The sequence below is a fragment of the Neopelma chrysocephalum genome, unplaced genomic scaffold (genome assembly GCF_003984885.1).
Source record: "Neopelma chrysocephalum unplaced genomic scaffold, ASM398488v2 Primary Assembly neopelma1_93, whole genome shotgun sequence".
Taxonomy (NCBI): domain Eukaryota; kingdom Metazoa; phylum Chordata; class Aves; order Passeriformes; family Pipridae; genus Neopelma; species Neopelma chrysocephalum.
Window position 1 is genome coordinate 1,208,569 of NW_020897755.1, and position 10,945 is coordinate 1,219,513.

The 10,945-nt window shown below is 50.8% G+C and overlaps 1 protein-coding gene across 1 annotated transcript; it reads left to right on the top strand.

The window, feature by feature from the left end:
• Positions 1-103: 103 nt before the first annotated feature.
• On the top strand, positions 104-9,539 carry RNPS1 (RNA binding protein with serine rich domain 1). Its single transcript, XM_027693725.1, has 7 exons — positions 104-172; positions 3,989-4,144; positions 4,432-4,623; positions 5,816-5,918; positions 6,449-6,602; positions 7,073-7,214; positions 8,452-9,539. Coding segments are annotated over exons 1-7 (855 nt in total). The 5' UTR covers positions 104-170; the 3' UTR covers positions 8,558-9,539.
• Positions 9,540-10,945: the final 1,406 nt, after the last annotated feature.

Below are 10,945 nucleotides of genomic sequence, written 5' to 3' on the forward strand. Positions count from 1 at the left end.
CCCGATCCCGATCCCGATCCCGATCCCGATCCCGATCCCGATCCCGAGCCTCCCCTCACTCCATTCCTCCCTGTCCCTTTAAGCGCCCCCGCCCCACCCCTGCCGTGACGTAATCACTGCGCGCGGCTCGTTCCCGCGCGCGCGGCGCCGATCGCGGTGGCGGTCCCGAGATGTGAGTGCGGGGTCATCCCATCCCATCCCATCCCATCCCGTCCCATCCCATCCCGTCCCGTCCCATCCCGTCCCACCCCGTTCCGTCCCGTTCCGTCCTGTACCGTCCCGTCCCATCCGCCGCCATCCGGCCGCGGGGAGCGCGTCGGGACCGCCCGGGAGGCGATAGCGGGGCGGGGAAGGAGGAGCGGGGCGGGGCTGGGCCTGCGGCCGGGCCGGGGGACCCAGGGCGGGGGGCGAGCGCTGCACTGACCCGGCCCCGCGCTCGGTGTATGCTGCTCCCTCTGCTCCTGGCCCTGGTGCTGTGGCGGCATGGCCTGCGGGGCTACCCGCGCTGCTGGGCCCAGCGGTCACGGGGTGCCCAAAACTGCCGACCAGGGCCCCTCCTCGCACCGGGAGTCCCTTTCCCCGTTTTGCAAACGAGGGCCTGGAGCAAACGGCCGGCGCAGGACTCGCCTATAGCCGTGCGAGAGGGAGCGAGTTCGCTTCCTTGGCCACAGAGCTGCTGCTCTCTGAGAGTGCAGATACACTCTAAAGCAGAGGGGGGGGGTGTGAGATGGACGTTTGGGCTGTGTGTGGGTTGCTTTTAGATTCTGGTTTGGGGTGGAGGCTCCAAAGCCAGCGATTTGTTAGGGATTGAGAGGTTTTTGATGGTAGGGAAGAAGCACGTTGCTTAGAAGTGCGTTGTTGTACAGCCTTGTGTGAATTCTGTGATTTATTCTTTCCACATTTTCCAGTGAATAGGTGAGACTGCCCACGGGTTAGGCTGAGGTGTCAAACTGAAGTGAGCTTGGCCAGTGGTGTTCCTGAGAAAGGGGTTTGTATTTTGGTGGAGTGGAAACAGTGGTTAGTTTGGAGGCTGCTGAAATGCAGCTTCATTTTCTGAATCCTGTCATTTGCTGAATGTTTAAAAGCCATGTGGTTAATTTGCCTGGTAAGGCCTGTCCCGAGGAGCAGTGCCTCAGTGTCACCTGAAAGGATGGTGTAGCCAAGTGGGAGTCAGGCTCTTTTCCCAGGCAATCTGCAAAAGAAAAGGAGGACACAGTCTTAAGCTGCTCCAGAGGAGGTTTAGGTTGGACATGAGGAAGAATTACTTAACAGAAGGGGTCATCAGACATTGGAAGGGGCTGCCCAGGGAGGTGGTGGAGTCACCATCCCTGGACATGGCACTTAAACTGTGATCTGGGTGACAAGGTGGTGTTGGGTCAGAGGTCAGAGTTGATGATCTCAGAGGTTGGAGTTGATGATCTCAGGGGTCTTTTCCAGCCTAATTGGTTCTCTGAGTCTATTCCCTGCTCCAGCAGCAGGCTGGGTGACAGCAAACGTGCTGGTCTTCATTCTGTCTTCCCTCCTCCCAGAAGGGGTAAAACCAAATCCGACTGTCAGACATAACAGGTAGTTTTGCATGGCTGAGCTGATACATCATGGCTGTGAGAGTCTATGGGTGCAGGAGGAGCTGGGGGGTAGGCAGAGATAACCCAAGCCTGGCTGTGGGATATTTAGGAGAAAAAAAGTGGGCTTTGGGATGACCTAATTGCACCTTTACAGTACCTGAAATGAACCTACAAGAAAGATGGAAAGAGACTTGGACAAGGGCCTGGAGAGCCAGGACAAGGTGGAATGGCTTCCCACTGCCAGCGGGCAGGATTGGATGGGATATTGGGAAGGAATTCTTGGCTGTGAGGGTGGTGAGACCCTGGCACAGGCTGCTCAGAGAAGCTATGGCTGCCCCTGGATCCCTGGAAGTGTCTAAGGCCAGGTTGGACAGGGCTTGGAGCAACCTGGTGTAGTGGAAGGTGTCCCTGCCCACAGGCAGAGGGGTGGAAATAGATGAACTTTAAGGTCTCTGCCATCTGAAACCACTCTGTGATTTTATGGAAGGAAAATGTAAAGTTTTCTGGTCTTGTGAAACTGAAACTTTTCTGTTCTGTACTGTCCAGTGACTCAACTGGTCTCATGCAGTGGCTTTCAGCTCCTGAACTGCAGCCCTCTCACACCTTGCACTAGAGCACAGAGCTGGATAGAAATGTCCTAAAGCTGAGTGACATACACAGGTTTGTTTTACTTAGTCCCCTTTGCAGCACCTGTGGGACAGTCCATGGACCGTTTCTTCCTGCTGCTGGTGTGAGAGGAGACATTTCCTCTCCCAGCAAGCCCTGACACTGTCACATCTGTGTGTGGGTTTCCTGGTCTCCATGCAGAAAGCCATGGGTGTTTCCTGGTGTCTGCAGGGAGCTGGGTGTGCAAATCTTCATTTGTGTTGCTTTTTGGAGTTGGTGTATTAAGGAAAAACTGTGAGGCTGAAAATCGGGAAAGCGAGTTTGGCTGTTCAGAAGTCGTCTCTTCCCAACCATCAACTTAATTGCAATCCAGAGAATAAAGTAATCGCTTAGCAGAAGCAACGAGACAATTGGATGCTGTGAACTGGGAAGATTTTTTTCCTATTGACTGAGTTTGCCTGTGATGCCTATGAAGATGGAGATGCTTCCAGCATCCTGCAGCACTGCATGTTCAGTGCCACTGTGCAGCTCCCACATGCTTGTGCCCACACTTCATTCCCTGAACCTTTCATTCACTGGTAGTTGAGGGTGTCACAAGTTAACACAAGTTGAGGTTATTAAAATGTGGGAAACATCTGGAATTCAGCTAATGTCTAGCATTTCAGTGCTAAATAGTGGGGTGTTGAATTTGTCTCCTTTTGGATCTAGAGCAAAGAGGGAACTGCTGGGGGTAGGGGAGGTCAGAATCCGCTTTAGACTCTGCTGAGAAGTTGAAGTGAGAGCTGCTGTGGCAGCAGTGCAGCAAACTCAACCTCTTCACCTGGTCTTTTCAAGGGTGACAGAGCTTTGGGATCAGTTTGTTGAGGCTGGAAGCAGCCATAATTCAGTGAGGGTTTGTTCTCAACAGCCCTTCCTTCCTGGCAAACATGTGCTGCATGGCACAAACACTTTGGAGAAAGCTGGTGCTCGCTCCTCTGGAGCCAGGGCTGTGTCAAGAGGCACGAGCTGCTTGTGTGCCTTGCAGAGAAAATGGATGTCTTCTGTCTACCACTTTTTTGGTTGGATAATTAAGGTGTTTTGTACTTCTGTGAATCTGAAATTATACCTTTAAACATGAGTGCAGACTGTAAGGTGAGGCACTCATTGCCCATGCGAGCCTTCACAAGGGGTGGCTCCTACACATTGGACAGAATGTGTAACTCGGGACTCTAGAGAAGGCAGTGGATGCCCAGTGTGTTGCAAGCAGGTTTGCTGTTATATGCCTAACTGTAATTTCTTGTTTATGAGCCTTTTTGTCACTAGGCTGTTCTTTGAGGTTTATTAGGGATTGGTTCTCAGAACCGAGGAGTTAAAAGTGAGATTTGAGGTAAGTGGGGCCCATTCGGTGCTGCTTTGGATGCCTCCAAAGGGGAAAAGGAGTAAGCAGGATTGAAAAAGAAGAGTTTGCTAGGACTCAAAAGAAAATAATAAGAAATCTAGCACTAGGTTATCATGCTGTCCGGATTTTCCAGGCTTAACAAAACTGGGGATATTATAGGGTGCTTGGGCTCTCTCCCAGTGAGGGCGAGGAATTGGAAATGTACCTCTTACTGAGTGAATTTCTGTGTGTTACGGCTGTCTACCTCAAAGCTGCTCTGTAATGCAAAATATTTCCCTTTTGCTAAACCATCTGTGGACTTGCCTAATTAACTCTGCAGTTACCGTGATCCTGAGTTATGGTGGAAGTTCAGTGGTTTGTGTTGTTCTGTCCTTTGTGGGGCTTTTGTTGTCTGTGCTTTTCTGCATTAAGCAGTGCTGTCTGCAATTTGTTGTGGAAGGGCTCCCTCACCAACCAAGCGCAAGGACAGGTCTGAGGAGAAGTCAAAGGACCGTTCCAAGGATAAAGCAGCCACGAAGGAATCGGGTGAGAAGGATCGTGGTCGGGACAAGACGCGCAAAAGACGCAGCGCTTCCAGTGGGAGCAGCAGCACCAGGTAGTTACTTTCTATGGGGAGGAACAAATAACAGTGTTTCCAGAAATCAGCTTCTTGATTTCTGGTAGTCTTGGGCCTGTTGAAAGCTTGTGTCGTGTTAGTCACAGTGCAGTTTTGTCTAACTTAAGGTTATATTTTAGGTATGAATTTCTTTGGCTGTTTTGTGAGGTGTGGACCCTCAGTTTTCATTGTTCTAACTCACAGTCGCTCTCTCTGTAGTTATCAGTTTTTCAGCCGTTGTTTGTCTGGGTATTCCACTAATTTTATTCCTCTCCCCCTCTCAACAGATCCCGTTCCAGCTCAACTTCCAGTTCGGGGTCCAGTTCCAGCACTGGTTCTAGCAGTGGCTCAAGCTCCTCTTCTGCCTCGAGCCGCTCAGGGAGCTCCAGCACCTCACGCAGTTCCAGTTCCAGCAGCTCCTCTGGGTCTCCCAGTCCCTCTCGACGGAGACATGACAACAGGAGACGCTCCCGCTCCAAGTGAGTTTCATTTGTCATCTAGGAGTTGCCAGATGGCAGCTTAATTTCCATGCAGAATACAAGATTGTGATCAGAACAGGTTGTTCTCTGAGGACCATTTGCTTTCTCCATAACTTAGAGATCTGAATTTTGTTAGAATGGGTGTGCTCCATTTCCTTACAATCCAGACATACGCCCTGTAGGAACAGAGATTAAAAACCTCATATTAAGGAGTGATTCTAAATATTATATTTTGTAAAGGCAGTCTTATTCAATGTTTCCCCAGTAGTATGGACCTAGATCAGAGTAGAGCTCTTCAGTTCCTGTAAATTACAGCCAAGACTAACAGAAAAGTCAGGGCTAAATCTGGGATATATGTTTATGTACGTGTGTATGTGCGTATATATATCTATCTATATATGTATATGTTCTTATGTATAAACAAATAAAATGGGAAGGGGACCAAAGGAAGCATTTTCCTGTAAGGCTGATGTGGGAATCAAACTATCTTAATGTCTGTAAAATTCTTCTTTTGGGTAAGATAAAAATCTACTTAAACCACTTAGGGTTTTTTAGTGTACCACTCAATTTATGGACTTTAGGATCAGGAAGAAGCATAAATATAAGTTTTCTGCATACTGATTTTTTTTTACAGATTAAAATTGCATTCCAGTATTTTTTTTGAACCGCAAAGGCGTTGTGATATGTAGCTACCTAAACAGGGTTTTTTTAACAGTTCTGGACCTCTGTAGTGAACAGAAGATCTAGAAACACAAATTATTGGATCTGTTAATTTGACTGGTTGTGGCGTGCTGTGCTGTTTATGGCTTCATTTTGGCTCTTTAACTGTTGAGGCAAAGAATGTTTTTTGTGTTAACAACTGGGAAATCCTTGAACGATGGCCACAACTTCATAGAAGTGTTTGCTGAATTTCCTGTTTGTTACCGTAGTTGTCGTGAAGTTGAGAAGTTGCAAAAAAAAAAAAGCTCTCAAATTCCAGAAGGTTCTAAAGCAAAAGCAGAAATGAAAATGCAAGTCTTGAGGTGTTTCTGAGTGGAACAGCCTCACCACCACCCCAACCTGTAACTTTCTCAGAAAAAAAGTGCCCTTCCAAGAAAAATGGTACTTTTTAGTCACGTGATAATGACTGGCTTCTTGGTTTTGTCTTGCATGTTCCCTGAAAACTGTGAATATTTTCTGTTGCCCAAATCAGGTCCAAGCCACCCAAGAGAGATGAGAAGGAGCGAAAGAGGCGGAGCCCGTCCCTCAGACCCACAAAGGTGCATGTTGGAAGGCTCACTAGAAACGTGACCAAGGTAATGGCATGTTCCCCTGTGGTATCAAGCATTCATGCTCTTCTGTGAGAACATGGTGTGAGTGGCTTTTTCAAAGCTCTCAGGACATTTTGGTTGCTAGAGAGATGCCAAGGTGTTGCTGTTGGAAGTTCTCGCTTTATGTCCAGATTGATTAGGGAGGAAAATTGTAGTAGGGTTTTAGTGAGTCAAATACCATGCAGGCTTCTGAGACCGTGTGCTTAAGAGGTCTGCCTGCTTTGTCAGTATCCCAGACCTTATATCCGGCTTTATTAGAAAGAAGACTATAGAAGTTGGGACAACAGCTGAAATTACCTTGGAGGCATTAATGATATCTGGCAGTTCTTGATAAAGGACCTACAGAGAGCTGGGCTGGCTTGAGTTGTCTTTGCTAGAAGGCAGTTTAAAGGTCTTCAGGGGTAAAAGGTTCAGGCTGCTGAAAAAATGATGTGCTGTGGATTTACTGCTCTGTGGCAGCCAGACCTGACCAGTGAGAATGTCCTGTGTCCATAAAGCTTGCTCTTTCCTTGCAGGATCACATCATGGAAATTTTCTCTACTTACGGAAAGATTAAAATGATTGACATGCCAGTTGACAGGCTAAACCCTCACCTCTCCAAAGGTTATGCTTATGTGGAGTTTGAGAACCCAGATGATGCTGAGAAAGCCCTGAAACACATGGATGGAGGTAGGTATCATCTTGCAAGGAGCCTGGGGACATCTAAAAATCTTCAGAGTAGATGAATTTGATCTGAAAGTGAGTTAAAGGTGATAGGGATGTCTTGGGGGAACTGATCTGAAATACTGTCAGCTTTCAGCCCAAATGGCTTTTGTGTGTTTCAGGAGAGATCCAAAACATCACAGAACTATTAAAACTGATTTTTTTTTTTGAAACAGTGGTAAGATTCTTTAACCTGGAAAGATTTTCACAGAAACTTAACATCTGAACTGCAGTTTGGTAGGATATTAGATTAAGAAGTCTAGTGTGTGTGTGGACTTAGTCAGAGTAGCCCCTGAGTGGGGTGTGGAGGCGGCACCGTGGGCTGATCCCGCTTCAGTCGCTTGTGACAAAGCCATGAGTTGCAGTAATGTGATGGATGTGTAGATTTTGGTGTTGAAAAATACTGACTCCTGGCTGTTTGTGTGTTCCCCCCAAAGGCCAAATCGATGGGCAGGAGATCACTGCCACAGCCGTGCTGGCCCCGCGGCCCCGGCCGCCCCCCCGGCGCTTCAGCCCCCCCCGCAGGATGCTGCCACCGCCCCCAATGTGGCGCCGCTCGCCCCCGCGCATGAGGAGAAGGTGAGAGCCTCACAGCTTGTGTTTCCTTCTCGGTGTAACAGCACGGTACTGCTGAAGTTCTTGGCGTGGGGACAATCCTGTTGGACTTGACTTTCCCCTCCAAGTGACAGGAACACTTTTGGGCAGCTGTTGAACCTGGATTGCAGTTGCCAGCTCCTCCATAGCTCCGGGGTGACCTGCCCTGGTCTGCACCCCGGATGCAGCCTGTGGGAAAGGTCAGGTGCTCCCCACCCTGTTCCCTGGAGCCCCTTCTGCATAAAGGGTTTGAGGGGAACGGACTCTGGCTGGCAGGACACTTGTGGCAGCCTGCACCAGCTGCTTGTTTTTTGGAAGTCCTTGTATCTCCCTCCCTTATTTCTTAATGGGCACATGACCAAAAAGCAGTCCTGTGTCAGGTGAGTGGAGTACACCGGCCCCAAACTGTGACCTGACATGCACATGCCCATTGTGTGACTCAGGGCTGCCTGATTGTGCTCAGATAAGTTGTTCTGAGTCTTTACATGGGCTCCTCTGTCTTAGAAATTTGCTTAAATTCGTATCAGTACTAACTTGATTGCTGAACAGCTTTGAGCCACAGGTTTAAAAATGAGCACTGGTTACCTTGACAAAAGATCCACAGCCTGTTAGTCCTCCTTTAAACACACCTTCTGCTGAGGTCTGCCAGGTGCAGGTTTGCTGTTCCCTCCTCCTTTGTTTTCTTCCCCAGTCCAGCTTTTACCGTCCTGTTAAAGTTCTGTTAATATTCTGTGCCTGGAACCCTGATGTCATAGCAGTGGCCATACAGGTTGATTGTAGTACTGAAGAGCTTGAAGGCAAACCATTTCTTGAGTTAATTTCCTCTAAGGAACTTCCCTGGAATTTAAAAGGGCTTGGATAAGCCTTCCCCTGAATATCACTGTTTCAGAAGTCAAAGCTGACTTCAGATGAAGGAGAATCTGATGTAGAATGACTTTGAGCTCATTTTCCTTGAGGAAGAAGATAAGTTTCTTGTCTGTTGTTTGGATACTCAACATTCTTTCCAGTTCCTGAAGCAGAGGTAGCATAGCTGGGATATTCCTGCTTGTAGTCAGTGTTTGAATTGCCCTTTTCCTCTCTGGAGCTCTCCATCTCTTTTCCCATGGGGTGTGAGGGATTTTGGAGGGAGGCTGGGAAGTGTTTTTAAAGAGTTGACCAAGTACTCAAACCTGTTGCTGTCTGCTAACAAAGCTTCTTCTTCCTCCTCCTCCTGCCCTGCCAGGTCCCGGTCTCCACGGCGCAGATCCCCCGTCCGCCGGCGATCCCGATCCAGATCTCCCGGGCGAAGGCGCCATCGCAGCCGCTCCAGCTCCAACTCCTCCCGATAAAGCAAAAGGACTGGACAGCTTTTTATTTTTTAACTTAAATCCCATCAGACTATATATTGTACATTTTTTTTATAACGTGTCTGGGTGAGGAGGAGTGAGAGAGGTAAGGTGGCAGTGAAGGCAACCTAAGAGGAGAGAGCACCAGTTCCTGGCCAGTAACCTTTGCTACTGGGGTTCCTGGCATTGAATAGAAATTATTTAAAAATGGCTTTGATTTTAAAGGCTGCAAAAACATCTTTTCCAGGTAGAGGGAAGGAAAGATGTTTCAGCCCCTCTTTCTCCAGTTAGCAGGCTGCTGCTTGGTGATTGTAAATGCTTAGCATGCTGTACAGATCAGCATGTAAATCTTGAGCTGTTTCAGAACCCCAGTGAGTAAGCCAGGGGAGCATTTATTTTGATCTCTAGGTGCCAGCACAAGATTTTTCAGGGTAGCTGGAGTCCAGACCTGCCCAAGACTTTAAATGCAGAGTTGTTGTTTTATTGCAGTGCCCCATGATGATTAGTTTCTGCAGAGTGAGCTCTTCTGTAACACTTATACCAGGGGATCACCACAGAAGCAATAGTCCAGCCCACTGAACATGACACTTTAGAGAAGAAGCTGAAATCCTAAGAACTGTTCAGTAGCTGCCCCGTTAATTGATTTCTTTCACTTTTTCTTTGAGGGTGTTGATAAAAACTTGTTACACAACCCCCAGTAAAACAGTGTGAGTGCTTCTGCTTTTACAAATCCCAAATGAGCGACTGAGCGCCAACCTCCTGGAAACTGCAAGTCAGAGAGGGAGGCTCAAGGTCACAGTGCTGGCTGGATTATCTGGGGTTCACACAGGGAAAGGCAAAGAATTTACCACCTGTTGTACAGCCAATACTATACAGACTTTTTTGTTTTGTTTTGTTTTGTATAACTTTGTAGCCTTTTGGGCCATGTTGTGTTTGTACTTGTGTAGGACCAGCAATTATTGAATAAAGCAGTAGGTTGAGAGTAGCTGTCTTGTTTTGCTGCCTAGGTGTGGGCACGTGGGGCCCTTCCTGGGGATTCAGAGCTGCGGGAAAGGGCCCTGGGGGTCCTGGTCCATGGCCAGTTGGCCCTGAGTCAGCAGTGCCCTGGCAGCCAGGAGGGCCAACCCTGTCCTGGGGACATCAGGCCCAGCATCACCAGCCGGGCCAGGGAGGGGATTGTCCCGCTCTGCTCTGCCCTGGGGTGGCCTCACCTGCGGCATTGGGGGGCACTGCAATATAAGAAAAATATGAAGCCATTAGAGGGTATCCAAATGAGGCAATGAAGATGGGGAAGGGCCCTGAGGGGAAGCCGTGTGAAGACACTGAGGGCACTTGGCGTGTTCAACTGGAGAAGACTGAGGGGAGACCTCACTGCAGTTCCAACTTCCTCAGGAGGGGCAGGGACTGAGCTCTGCTCTGGGGGGACCAGGGACAGGTCCCAGGGAATGGCTGGAGCTGTGTCAGGGCAGGGTCAGGTTGGATCTCAGGAAAAGGTTCTTCCCCCAGAGGCTGGTTGGGCACTGACCAGGCTCCCCAGGGCAGTGGGCACAGCACCAAGGCTGCCAGAGCCCAAGGAGCGTTTGGATGATACTTTCAGGCACAGGGTGTGACCGTTGGGGATGGTCCTGTGCAGGCTGAGGGTTGGACTCGCTGCTCTCGGTGTGTCCCTCTGAGCTCGGCCCGTCCCGTGACTCTCCCTCAGCGCAGCCCCTCCCCCGCCGAGCTCGCCGGGCTCTTTAAGAGGGGCGGGGCTTGTCTACAGCTCTACGGGGCTGGCGCCGCTGATTGGCTGTGCTCGGGGCACATGGGCGCCGCTGATTGGCGGCGGCGGCCGCCGCCGGGGGGGGCGGGGGCGGGGCCTTTCCCTCAGCGCCATGGCGGCGCCGGCGGGGCAGGAGCTGGAGCGCGCCCTGCGCGAGGCGGCGGAGGCGCTGGGCCGGGCGGGGGCGGCGGAGGGCACCGGGCAGGGCCCGGCGGCGGCACTGGGCGCGGTGCTCTCCGCCCTGTCGGCTGCAGGCGGCCCGGCCGCGCTCGGGGAGCGGGAGCGGGCGCAGTTCGGCGCCTTCCTGCGCAGCCTGGCCCGGGCGCCCGGCGCGGCGCGACCCGAGGGCGAGTGGCAGCGCTGCTTCCTCGAGGGCCCGCCCGGCCTCGCCCTCTGCGTCCTGCTGGAGGCCCTCGGCTCCGCGGGGTCAGTGCGGCCCCCCAGGGCAGGCGGGCGGGAGTCTGGGGGTGCCCGCCGGGGATGGGGGTGGGCGCGGAGAGCCCTTGCGCTGCTCTGAGTCCCCGCACACCCCACACGCGGTACGGGGCGTCCCGCAGTCGCGGGGCTCCTTCAGGCCTGGTTATTGAATAAATGTGTTGAAGCGTTTGGAGCCGAGGAAACCGCCGATA

What these genes read in the sequence shown, in the direction of transcription:
- RNPS1 (XM_027693725.1), top strand. An exon ending in AGTGGGAGCAGCAGCACCAG is followed by an intron (nt 4,145 to 4,431) that starts GTAGTTACTTTC and finishes CCCTCTCAACAG; the next exon opens with ATCCCGTTCCAGCTCAACTT. An exon ending in TCACTAGAAACGTGACCAAG is followed by an intron (nt 5,919 to 6,448) that starts GTAATGGCATGT and finishes CTTTCCTTGCAG; the next exon opens with GATCACATCATGGAAATTTT.